Here is a 14,160-nt window from a genome sequence, read left to right as displayed (position 1 = left end):
TAGCGTTCTATGTTGTGGGTAATTGAAAATAAGGGCCGTGAGGTTAGTGGCATTTCACCAAACGTGTTTGTTCCGCTAACTCAAACAACGCAGACCAAACGAGTCGTGTGAGAACCACCGTCACCTGCTCTTTATGGCCCGGCAACAGGAAGCCAGCCCGCGTCTGATTTGAGCACGGAGGCTCGCTTTATTGGATGTTCGCTGAGTGCAGCCTTGATTAACCTCTGCTAATTAAAACCGGCTCAGTGAGTTCAAAATAGGCAGCAAAATATGTGTGTTCCCAATCAAGTCCTTGACTTTTTCCATTGTTTCTTTATTTGACTCCAATTTCGTGTTGTTTATTCCCTCATTGTTCACGGTTCCATATCTCCTTCCCTCATTATTCTTAAGGTTTACTTTCTTTTTTCACTTTTTTGCCTTTTTAGCTATTCTCTGTTTTCGCTTTTATTCTTTTACCCTTTGATGAATTCGTTATCCCCCATTGCTTTACCCTTTTTTCTTCTTTTCTTTCTTCATCTCACTTTTTTCTTGTTGCTACATCCCTCCCTTTGTCCTTTCCTTCCATCCTTATGAACTTTTTTCTTTCGTTTTATTCCATACTTGTTTTCCATCAACCTCTCTTCATCTGTTTTCTTTTTTCTGTCCTTCTCTCTCCTTTTCTTCCTCTGCTCTGTTATACTCTTCTGTCTGTCTGCTGACCTTACTAGCTTTCATCTAATTACCCAAATTGTTCTTGTGTCCTTCTTTTTTCTTCTTGTCCCCCTTCACTTTTTAAATCTATTTGTCAGATGGATTGCTTACTGTTTTTACCATCATCAGATGACAGTAGCAGAGGTACAGACTGACTGTTCAGCGTGATTATGGGAAGGATAAAAAGACACTCTTAATGCATCTGATAAGATATTAGTCTTCTGGAATTGTATACATTGTTTGCTCTAAAACAAATCAAGTTAAAATGATCCATAATCTTCAAACTGTATCAGTTCTCAAAAGCACTGCAAATTGTAATAAATTGTTAACATGCAAATGATAAAACAGTCAATACTTAAATTGCAAAAATATGCATGCAGGATGTTACAGGGACTGTGATCCATGTTCTAAGTTGCTTACTGAAGTCAATATTTAAAAAAAACAGACAAAACCTGCCTGTTGTAAGTAAAGGTGTTGAGATGACACAGTTTTCATGTATTTTGTGGCCTACTCTGTACACTGTTTTTCAGGTGTGGTAAAAGACAATTTTCACTTGCCTTTTCAGATCACATAAAATAAAATACATATAATTGCATTGCTGGAAGAGAAAAGGCAAAATCCAGAAGTTGATGTTATTTAACAAGTATGATGAATGTTGTGTAGGATCTATTTTTATATAGATCTATATTTAGTCCAGAAGATATACGGCAGTGCCGATTGGGTAATGCGTTCCTGTGTATTTATATATACAGTCTGGTATATGGACTCGTGGATACCATATTGTCACCATGCTCTCTGATGCTTTTTGTCTGCTGTCATCACTAACCATAGAGGTAAATAGGGCCCTGTGATGCATGGTTACCATATAAACACAACTGGAGGGACCTATTGTCAGAGCGCAGTTTAAGAGAAGCTCCAACCCTCGAGCTGCCCGTCAACAGTGTCTCACTCTCAAGTGTCTCATTCAGCAGGAGATTTACTGTATGAATGAGGGCTCACCATCACACACGCTCCCTCTCTCATTTATACATTCAGACACTCAATTAATGCTGTCAGTCTTGTGCATACATCCACAGACAGAAAGTGTCTCGTGTGACGATCTGTCAAAACACAGGCTTGGGAGTAACGAAATACATTTTAATATAGAATTACAGTTATATTAAAAAAATTCACGTATAGCATAAGAGGGCCTCTTCTTAGCTCAAGTTACATTGTTCTGAAATATTACACTTAAATTCAAGACATCCTATTGATATTTCTTTCACTATTTATCAGCGTTGCTCTGGATATAGAAGTAATCCATAAGTAATCAGGTTCCCTTATTTTTATATTGTCACACTTCGATGAACATATGTCGTAACGGAACACATTTTAAAACGTTTTGTTTTTTGCCTCATTAATTATAGCTGGTAATATATTGTCTGAAGACATGTGTTCTAATCTTTTGGGTTTAAGTCTCTCAAAGATTAGATAAGATTGACCTTTATTGATCCCCAGGTGTTGAAGCAGCAACAGAATAGATGAGAGTTCACACAGGGATAATAAGAATACATAGGAGAGTAAACGGTAGGATAAACATCGAAGTTATAGATGGAGAGGAAGGAGCATTGTTGTAAGTTAACACTACATGTTGGCGGTCTTAAATGTACTTACATGGATAAAAGCGAGTAAAATGCACAGACAGCTCAATTTAAAACATCTCTGTCCTTCTTGTTTGTTTCTCTGTCAAAGTTCAGACTCAATTGATCTCGCACGCTCTGGGCCTGCCCGTGGAACACAATAAAATACCTTGTGGCTTTTAATAGACTCAAAGCATGATATTCTGAAACCTCGGAACCTTGTGGTGGTGCTGAATGAGCCTCGGATGACAAAATACACTTTAGAAAATGTGTTGAAGAAAATCATTTGGTGTGAGCCAGCAGGAAGTCACTTCATCATGTCCCAGATGCACTGTGTCAACAAGTTAAGGCACTAATTGATTTAAGATTGCATAATTGTACTCTGATTAAAGAGCGATTCCCGTTAGGTTCCTTTCTTCCTTTTCATTCTGACTTTATTTATTTTGTTTTGCCATGGACACAGCTGGGCTCAATGTGTTGATCGTTTGGTGCCCTCTGTGAACGTCTGTTGCGCTGACATGCGTTTATTTTCCTTCCGACCCGTCCTCGGCGAGATCTGAGAGGTGGCTGCACAGCAGGGAGCCAGGGACCGCAGCGTGTCACTGAGAAGTCCGATGTGTAACAGACAGGAGGAGGGAGACGAGAAGTGAGGGGAGGGAGGAAGGGAGGGGGCAGATAAACTGAGGCAAAGTTTAAAAAGCACACATGGAAATATCCAATCCGTGAAACCACTTGATATGTTTTAAAAATGAAAGGTTGAAAAGTTCGACAAATGACAGGATAGTTATGACATGACAAGGCTGTTTGCAAATCCCTGTTCCATATGAACACTGAAGCACATTTTTCTTTCTGTAGTATTTCCTATGTCATACTGAATGTTAAAGTTACGACGCTCATTTTCAGGTATTTTGTGCCTCTACTTTGACGTGTGTACATGCGTTAATGTTCATTAAGTGCTTTATTTGTCCATTTATTGATCCATATCTTCAAGTAAAGTAAGGCCTGAGGATTGAAATATGTCCCTATCATAACATAGTTTAAAATAGTGTTCAAAATTGTGCAACAACAGGGTCAGGTGAGGAACACAAGAGAGAGACATTGATGTTTGACACCCTTCGTTTTATTTTACTTCCTACTTGTGGTTTTCCCCCCAAAAAAATCTCATTATCAACATTTCCCGAAATCAATGTGAAATGTCTTATTTGAATTGTTTGCATATTTACTTAAAAGTTTTTGTTTCCTCTCGAGCCTCTCTACCATCACTTTCCCCCCTTTTTCTCTTATTCCCTTCTTATTTCCACCAGCCTCCAGCCTCAATATGTCCCCCCCTCCCTCTCAATGTGTCAAGCACATCCTCGTTGTGTCTAAACAAAACTTTACGCAAGTTTACACAAGCACAATCAAACAAAACAGAGGGGCTCGGGTTGAAACTTGCAAAAATGGCCCGTGGCCTGTGTTTATGCAAAAATGTTGGAAGAGATCAATTAGACTTGGAGATGGCTACATTTTCTCTCTGTCTCTATCCCTCCGGCCTGACAATGAAATGCATCAGTCATATTAATGGAATCTGTTAAACCATAAGATTTGCTTAAAACTGTGTTAGGAAGGGAAATGAAAACAAAGCTCAGAGTTCAGTGAGGACACATCAAGTTTTACGGCACTAATACGGTGAGATATTCCTACAGGAAGTTTACGGGTGTAATAATCCAGGACAGAATGAAAATGTAGTTATCTATAATATGTAATGATCTATAAGAACAAAAACCCCAAATGGATAACATGACAGTGGAATATTCCTCATCTCTCAATACAGTCTGTTTAAGGTTCCCTCGGCTCCCTAGGGGTTTAACAAGCCCAGCACAACCTTCTCCAAGTACAAGACATGAGTTTCAAGTGGAAATCCCACAGCGTCAGAAGCTGAGAAGGCAGATACAGCAGTGACTCCCATTCATTACGCAGACTGTGGCGGCCCACCATCGTCTAGTAGTCTGTCAGCAACCCCCCCAAACCCCTCTTGGAACACGGAGTGCTCCGTTCATCATGCTATGTGGGTTTAACTTTTTTACTGATGTGTCACCAACATTAACAATTAAAAACAAGTTCTCGTTATATATTTCAACACCTGTTTTTTCTTTTTCTAAATAGATTTTTTCGAGACCATTACATAATTCATTGGCTTGAAAAAAAAGCATTAGAATGCACCAGCTAATGATGTTCAGCTGAAAGGGATTTCAGATCAGAAAACATTTGAGTTTTTGTTCTGAAAACATTTACCCACCACATTGTAGTTATTTAATGTTAACAACTGGTTGATGTCATACCAATCAGGCACAATTAAGGCCACATTTATTTCAAACATAAGGAGTAAGGAAGTGAGCAGTTACTCTAAATGCAAATCTTATGTACCTGGTGCCAATAGAATTTTACATCTATAAATGTATATACATGAACTGTAGGCCGCGTTATTAAAAACTGTAATGTCACAAATAGCTTTCCAAAAGAATGGACTGAAAGGCCTTGTAGACAGGTGCTTATGTGGAAAGAGGAATTCAAAAGAGACCTACATATGAAACCCAGATTGAGTGGGTTATCACAGAAGAAGACAGAGTTACAGAAACAGTTGATGCTTGTGTCTTCAGTAATCCTTGATTTAATAGTGAGGAGCTCTGCCTGCAGCTCCTCGCCCTTAATGGCTTGGTTTTCGATGGCGAGTAGGTGTTAACACGTGTTGAAGCCTTTACAGCAGGGGTGGGGAACCTCCGGCCTCCGGGCCGTATACGGCCCGCGAGACCATTTGGTACGGCCCTCGAGGTAATTTATAAACACACGCAAAAAAGAAAAAAAATCAAGAAATCTAGACCGCAAAATAATTAAACAAGCTTGTTTTTCCTGGCCAAGGTCAGGGTCCTTGAACACAACACGAGCCTAACGTGTCATCACGTGGTATATGTCTCGTCTGACAGGAGTGTAGTTCTAACGGAGAGCACCAGAACGCGGCTCCGGGCCGGGACTTCACAAATTGCAATACCCATAGGCAGCTGTACACATGCCGCAGTTTTTGCGTGACTGTGTCTTTAGTTGAAAGCCCAGTGGCGATCTGTTCATCTGTCAAACTGATCATACAGTCAATAACTTTGTTGTTATTAGCATCTGGTTAGCTAGCTATGCTAACGAATATAAGAAGCTTTTTCTCCAACCAGTGAGGTAAAGGCACATCTTTATATGATCATTATAGTTATAGAAAAATAAGAGAATAAAGTAAACAGGTATACAATACTAATATGACAGTAACAAAAAGTTGTTATTAATAAACAAGAATACAGTTTAAAAGGGAAGTGATTTGTAAAATATCCATAAAGAAAAAACTCTGCTTCCAGTTCTGTTTCATATGGATGTTGAGAGATGTATCCATAGATCTCTTCATGTTGCTCTCAAAGTGCACCAGATTGATGCTTTTAACTTCAACATTTAAAAAAATCTTCCTGGTGGTGCATGCCCCCAAACCCCCCGAGATGAGGTTAGATCCGCCCCCCACTTAAATCATGTCCACATGGATATGAAACTAAACACATTTGCACACATCTTGTGTCCATATCTTTCTGTTTTGGTGGTCATGCCACGGTGCATGAATGCGCGGGTCATGGTCAAATATCTAGATTAAGAGGTTGCTTTTTCTTTGCACAGCATGACAGAAACGCGAAATGAATGGGCTGTGATTTGAGTTTTTTAAGCAGACGTTGAGTTCAATAATATGTACGGCCCTCGAAGGATGTTGTAAAAATTGAAATGGCCCTTGAGAGGAAAAAGGTTCCCCACCCCTGCTTTACAGCATCACCATTAGGACTGACTGTTGCTCGCTGCTTCATAACATAACATAACTTAAAGAGACACATCGGCCCAGGATCGATGTTGAGTCCCATCAAAATGGCCCATTGGAAATGTACCGACCTTTCGGCGGTCAGTGGGGCCCCGCAAACACACTCTTGTGCACATACTGTAGATGTTGACATTGTCAGACCCCTGTAAATACCTAATGCCTAGTGTGTTTGTGTGTGTCATCCCTTCCATCGGACATTTCCCGACACATAAACTCTCATTGACTCATGTTTTGTTTATGACGCCTAATAGGCTGCTATTCTACCATAGCTGACCCCCTCTCTCTCTCTGTGTCCAATCCCAACAGATGTGGACGAGTGTGCGGACAACAACGGTGGATGCCAGCAAGTGTGTCTCAACACCATGGGGAGCTACGAGTGTCAGTGCACACATGGCTTCTTCCTCAGCGACAACCAGCATACCTGCATCCACCGCTCTGATGGTAAGACTGAAACACTCACACTGTTCGGTTCGAGCTGTTCTCTCACACTCTCTGGAGACTTGAGAGAACATGTGATTCTTTATTTCAGGGTTATGTGAAGCTACTTGATGTTCCATGCTCACTCTATTACTAAGCCAAGGGTTTAAAGTGTCTACAATGTTTCATGGTAACTGGACCTGTTTTCCAGAGACCTGAGAGAGTGACCTGAGAATGTGACAAAGCATTTATTTATTATTGGTTGAGTAATTTTATGCTAAGTAATTGAAAAGAAATCAACCGATGGATGCTGTTCTCGCTGTAGTTAAGGAAGAGATGTTTGTCCCACTGTGTTTGATTGGATATGTAAAAGACAATTTAATGCAGACTTATTGTAAAAAGGTCTTCATTTCTTTTAGACATTTATTTGTGGGAATATGATAAAAGACTCACACACAACTCCTGTATATGAGCAAGACACTTAAGGCCCTGACACACCAGGCCGAAATCGGCCGTTTTCGTTAGTCGGACGACGAAGCGTGCCCTGTCGCCCAAACTCAATTTGGTGTGTCCCGCACCGTCGGCCGTGCCTTATTTGGCCTTTCATGGCCGACGCACGGCCGATGTTGAATCGGCCGCGCGTCGGACAAAGAAATCCCTCTGATTGGCTGTTCAGCTAGCGAATGAGTGCATGAGAAGCAAAACGGTTGCTTGAGAATGTCTTTCACAAGCAACACTCCAATGGCTGATAGCTCCAGTACCGCACGAAACATGTTTTCGATGGACGAGAGTGAAAATGGAACGCACACGCTATTTGTTGTTTGTTTATATCACGTAGTCTGTTCTTCTTCTCTGTCCTCCGGTTGTTGCCTCTTTGAATGAAGAATACACACTACCGCCGCCTGCTGGTAAGGAGAGTTATTGCCAATCACGCATGCGCAGTTCGTACGTGCTCGCCTGAAGTCTTTGCGGTGTGTTCCAGTGCGACACATGGCCAAGACGCAGGAGAACTCGCCGACGCAACAGTCGGCATCGGCGAGTTCTCTGGTGACTGCTTGGTGTGTCAGGGCCTTTAGACTACGCGATTTTTCGTTGCTGCATCGTTTGTAGTTGTTTGTGTCTTTCTGTAGCTGCTGTGCCTGTCTTTTTCTGTGTCCTATTACTGTAACTCTCCAACAAGAAGAGGCACTTAGAGCAGGGCTCCTAGGGTAGGGACACTTTGGGCCCCTGATCCTGTGCCCATTCAGTGATACATTCAGGCTCTTCCAGGTACTACTGGTCTTTAGGAGTGGAAACAAACACATTTTTGGTCAGCAAAATATCAGTCCACTCATCAAGATACTATCCATGTGTCTATAAAATGGTTTGATCCCTTGTGACATTATAAAGCCATTGCTCTTTGCTGCCGACTCATGACCTCCTCTCTGGATCACACGTTGACGTGGGATTCGACGGCCCTTACATCATATGTTTGGCTCGGTCAGTCGCTCTCCACTCCCACACTGGTATTGTACTTCTTTTAAAAATCATTTGACCCCCCTCTACCCTGGCATCCCTGACCCATTACGCCTGTCACGTTTAATTTATGGGCTCATTCTGCCGCGGCGAGGGGTGCTGAAGGAGGAGTGATCCCGAGGTGAGGCAGGGTTGTCGTCTCCTTCCCTCTTCACTCACACGCACATTCTCTAAGCACAATGCTCACATCCATGCGGTGGTGAATGGGGACAGTGTGGACGTGGAAGTTCAAAGACAGATGAGAGGACAGTCATCCGTCATCCTTGCGATGGCACAGAAAGGAGACGCAGGAGGAATGTGGTGAGAGATGAAGAGTGAGGGGGAGGAGAGAGGGATCAAATACAGGAAGAGGCTGCTACAGAGTGACCTCTTCTCTATCCTCTTCTCCCTGTTAGTGTGCTCAGAGTGAAGGCGTGTTAGGAGGCAGAATGTTAGAGGATCCTCTGTTGAGACAGAAAAAGAGGTAGAAGAGATGCAGAAATAGAAGTGTGTTTGCTCACTGGAAACCCCATAAACCAGCATGTGAATATATCTCTTCTGCTCCCCTTAAAGGGGCCCTATCATGCTCATGTTCAGGTTCATATTTGTATTTGTGTCTCTACTGTGACATGTTTAAATACTGTAATGTTCAAAAAGCGCTTTATGTTTCTCATACTGCCTGTGCTGATGTACCTATTTTCACCCTCTGTCTGAAACCAGAGCCCAGACTGCTTTGATTGGTTAGCTTGCCGGCTCTGTTGTGATTGGTCAACCGCTAAGAGATGTCCCGCCCCTGAGCCTATCAAGTATTGTGTTGGAGCGCAAGCCAATACAAGCGGGAGTGTTACAGTGTGATGTCATTATGTGTTAGGGAAATAAACTCCCTCTGGAGGGAACATTGGGATTTGAGCCTTTGCAGACCATTGACATGCAACCTATATAACACACTACAGGAAAGGGAAAGCCCCCAAAAAACATAATGCCTATTTATGAGACAGCCATTGAGAGTTTTAACTTTGTGTTTACAAAAGAATCAGACCACAAATTAAATATGCAATAGTTTTTCCCCATTAAAACCTTTCATATTCCTTATGCTTTGAGAAAAGGCTTGCTAAGCCGTACATTTGAGTGAATCCATTTCAATGTCAAAGCAGTTCCTGTGTCAATATGTGTAGTTCCTGCTGCTGTCAGAGGGATGTTCACGGTCAACACGCAGTGAAGATGCTTGTGGTGTGTTCCTGGTACTCTGGCAGGCTTCTTGAGCCTTCACCCACAGCCCCCACCCCGTACAGAGACCCTCAATCAGACACTTGTCTCCTCTCATTCATCCCGCACAGGAATAGCAGCAGCATCCCGGTGTCCCACAGGAATCTCCTCGCACATTTTTTTCCATCTTCCCAACCGTGGCCCGCTTCTCTTCATCTTGTCTCTTTTTAATCCCTCTCTTTATTTCTTCTTCGAAAGGATTTAAACCAGATAACTCAATCCGACAAGATATTCACATACTGTACTATATTAATCTCACACATTAACCTACGTGATGAGATATAAGGCTTTAAAAAAGTGAAGAACACAACAAGAGAACATTCTTTTGCATTTTAAATAGGCCCTATTACGCTTTTTGGGGTTTTCCCTTTCCTGTAGTGTTATAAAGGTTTTTATGCATGTAAATGGTCTGCAAAGGCTAAAATCCCATAGTTCCCTCCAGAGGGAGTTTCTCTCCCACACACTCCCCCCTATATTTCTCCTTTTACCTCCAACAACAACCTGTGGAGAGCTACAGAGCTTTTTATTGGCTTGTATGCAATGATGTGTATCCTGGCTGGTCTGCTTGTTATTGACCCCCAGAGACCGTCTGCTGTTAATCTCACCTTTACGTACCATATTTACCACAAGTGCAACAGAAGGGATTCCTAGGCTCCAACCAGCTTCGCAAATGATAGTCTATTAGATAAATATGATCCCAAACGCAGCTGTTGTTTGTGTACGTTTGAGAAGGAGAGAGACAGTTTGTGTTAGATTGTTGCTTTGCATGTGGTGAGTGTCAGCTCACGGCTCATTTCTTTCTCCCCGACACTCGCCTGGAGGATAATAAAGCCTAGCAACAATTGTTTGTTCCATTATGGTTTGTTTCCACTCTGTTGTGCCTCATGGCTCTGTCTAAAGCACACCCAGTCAAGAACTTGACTCCCGATCTCGGGTTTGGAAACAGCTCTCGCAGTGAATGTTCCTGATCTGTCATGATGTGGGAGAGCTGTGACCACATGAGTCAGGTATGGCTAACAGGCCCAGCGCTGACATGCATGTAGAGCGGAGAAGCTCACATCCTGTTTGGACCATTTGGGGATCTCTAAAATGGCTATCTCGCTCCTCACTGAAAGTTTTTGTGTTACCTGCTGCCCTTGAAAAAGGATTTAAAATACTGAGATTATGCCATCAACAATCGTAGCGTAGGTGTGTGTGATTTGCAGCAGCAGTGCAGAGTTGGAATAGTTGCAGTATGAAATATCAAACTGATGACTCCAAGTTAACCGGGGCTGTCCCTTACGTCTGATTTATTCATGGTAGTTAATGTTATCCTCGCCAAAACAATACGCTTGTAAATTCTCCTCCAAGCTCAACACCAAAGTTCCTGGCAAAATTGGAATTGGCAGAACGTTGGGAATTTTAAACACTTGGTCTCATGCGGACGCCTCGCCTGGCGCTGAAATTTTGGTCGCAGTAGTCTCTGGGAATTTAAAAGAAACCCAATACTAGGAGATGCTTAATGGTGGACTGTGGGGAAGAAAGATTTGACCAGAAGACAATTCAGAAATGTGTCAAATGTAACTTAAAAATAAAATATTTCCCACAGTATTAGGATTACGTGTAGAAAATGTAACTTTGGCTTATTTTGAAGCTGCATTTTTCAGATTGCCTCATGTTCAAGGTTTCCCCCACAGTTTAAACCATCTTTATGGCCAATGCATGTAAACACAGTACTGGGTGAAGAAACTGACCCGTCTGCAGCTCTAGAAGGCGGTATGTGATGGCATCACAATTAACGGGATGCTATGTTGCTCCAACATGCAGGGATCAATTCAGTGCAGTTGAGTATTAGTTACATATTACTCGTGCTTCTCAATGTAATGGGATAACTTAAATAACAATTGTTTTTGATTAATCTGGGTTTTTTTTTTTCATAAATTGAAATAATACAAAATACTCACGTTTTTCAAAAATCCAAGGTGATGCCTTCAAACTCCTCCAGTAAAATGTCAAGAATCCAAATATATTGTCAAAACAAATGAGATAGCATCTTAAGAAACCCATTGGTATCCAAGCAAACCTTTATTTATTGAGTCCACAAAGCACAGTTTATTTTGCATTTATTCATATTTATTATGGTTTATAACATAATGTAAGCAGATACACAGATGTTTTAGAGGCATTATAAATATACAGAATTGACCAGGAATCGTGTCTCTTACTAAGACACGCTTTGTATTATTACTACAGAATACTGTTTTCATGAATTATTGTTTTATATATTGCTTGTGTATGCCTAAACACGAAGAGCAATGTTGTGAAATAATAAACTATACAGTGTACAATGTGTTGAGAGGGAGGCAAATAGAGCAATGGATTGTGGGAGAATGGGATGGGGGAGTTGTGAATTGGGGGGGAAGAGAAAAACAAACACAGAGAGACAAACATAGTGGAGTGAACCAATGGATTCGTTTATTTGGAGTTGTGTAAGGAGAGGAAGCAGAGACACACACACACACAGACACACACACACACACACACACACACACACACACACACACACACACACACACACACACACACACACACACACACACACACACACACACACACACACACACAGATTCATAGACATGCATTCATGCACCAAAACTCACAGACTGGCACGCCGCACTCTTCACGGAGGAGGAATTCTCACTTTAAACAAACCAAGGCAGGAAATTGGAGGTACAGGGAGCTTTTAAATGCCGGCCCGGGGGCATGTGGGAACTCTTAAGTACAGGGAGCTCTGTCGAACCTGGCTGTTATCATCATCAATTACAAACATAATCAAAAGCCAGAAACCATCCACCTGTCATACACCATAAACACTTAGAGCTCAGCGTGTCTGTAATATACAGTAAATCCTCACCTGTTGTTGTTTAAGAAACCCTAATGTGTGTAGAAGCAAATCCTAAAGCTGAAATTACTATCCTTACAACAACGTCTAAATGCCCTATAGGTAGTAGTTTTGACCTAAAACACAAGGTTAGAAGTATAGAGTTTAAAATGAATAACTTTGGTTTAGTTGTGGAGTCCAGGATTGATACCATTTTCAATCATGTATTTGGAAGATTTGGTGGTAAGGTGACCTCTCCGGACATTCAGGACAGTGGCTGTCTTAAGACGACTGAATACAGATTCAAGGTTTACTTAAATGTTCCAAAGTTATTCCATCACCAATCTCTCACACACACACACACACACGCACGCACACACACACACACACACACACACACACACACACACACACACACACACACACACACACACACACACACACACACACACACACACACACACACACACACACACACTCATACACACTGTGTCATCAGAGCATGGCGGGGGATGCTGAAAGTGACTAATGCTTTCGTTCCTAAACACCCGCTCTTTCTTAACTTTATAAATACTTTGTTTAAATATTATTCCAGCATGTGATTTTAACTTTTACAAACAAGCTTTAATAACTCAGCAATCTCTCTCTCTTGCAGGTAAATATGAGTTATTTACCTTTTAAATACGAGTTATTTACCTGCAAGCAGAAGGTGGAATCCAGGTTTGATACCTCTGTTCTGCTCTGTTTCCCCTCTGCAATATTTTTAGGCCAGAGCTTGTCTGTGGTCAGTGGAAATGTTTAGTACGAAGGCGTGGAGCTGACCTGGTGCCGCTCAGGAGCAAACACATGAAACATGGGGAGTGGACTGTAGGAGTTAAAACACGCTCATATAAGCATCAAGTAAACGTCACACTGTCTCCTCAATTCCAAGCCTGTTACAGGAAGCATGACCCTGATACACACACCCTCGATCTGACTTTTTCAGTGTGAATCAAACAGTTTCCCAAATGTTTCTCCTGTCTTTAACTTAAGCAGCTGGACTCTGTTAACACAACACACTGAACTCTGGTTCGCCTGCTCTCTTGCCTCCATGTAAACGCTGCTGCCTTGAAGTTATAGATTTAAGTTGCTCAGAGGACAAGAGTAATGCTTGTGCTGAATATTCTGTCAGTTTTTTTAATTTGATTTGGATAGCTAATCCATCACAGTGATGTTATTTTCTCATAATCATTCACATCTGTAAACTTGTGAGCTGTTTGTCCTTCAAGTTTGTTTTGTAGCTTTGCATCCAGATACATTTGTGCTGTGCTTTTGAGTTAAAGGTGGTGTAGGTCATTTTGGAGAAACCAGCTTGAGTGCGCTAGAATTTGAAAATACACAGCCGGAAAAAATCTGCCACTTCCTTACAGAGCCCCTCCTCCAACACACACGAACGCGCACCTGACCAATGAGGGCACGAGATAAGTTTGTACACAGATGGAAGGCTGACAGGCAGGTAGGCCATCCAGTTATTTTAGCAGGGCCGGCTAAAATGATTGGTCGTAGCTTTTTACAGCACTACGGCTTCCACAGATGAACTTTTTTATGGATTCTTTGTCAAAGCACTTCAGATATTCATTGCTATCGGGATGTTAAGAGCATTCCATGGAATATAACAAAAAGTGTATCTCGAGCCGGTTTCTCAAACTTACCTACCCCACCTTTAATGCCTTGAATATGAAAAGATTATCTTGCGTCATTGCTTCTTAATTGGATGTAAACCTTTTTTGAACAGGATATGGGTGTATATATGGAAAGAAAAACACTTTTAATCACAGAAAGATTTGATAATTGGAATTTTCGAAATGGCTTGATTGTTTGGACGTTGTAGTTACTGCCACTTGTGTATCACATGGTCACCACTAAGATGAAGATTGAATACCAGGAATACAGTGAAT

The 14,160-nt window shown here is 41.6% G+C and overlaps 1 protein-coding gene across 3 annotated transcripts in view; it reads left to right on the top strand.

Annotated features, from left to right (window-relative positions):
• The window catches only part of scube1 (signal peptide, CUB domain, EGF-like 1), a 73,310-nt gene that overhangs the window by 15,303 nt on the left and 43,847 nt on the right, over nt 1–14,160 (top strand). For all 3 annotated transcript variants that reach the window (XM_079655202.1, XM_079655201.1, XM_079655200.1), the window contains exon 4: nt 6,493–6,627. In XM_079655202.1, the coding sequence (XP_079511328.1) occupies nt 6,493–6,627 (135 nt within the window). The remainder of the gene's footprint in view (nt 1–6,492; nt 6,628–14,160) is intronic.

Source organism: Notothenia rossii (genome assembly GCF_949606895.1).
Source record: "Notothenia rossii genome assembly, chromosome: 10".
Lineage (NCBI taxonomy): Eukaryota > Metazoa > Chordata > Actinopteri > Perciformes > Nototheniidae > Notothenia > Notothenia rossii.
This window is presented reverse-complemented; position numbering and strand designations above follow the sequence as displayed.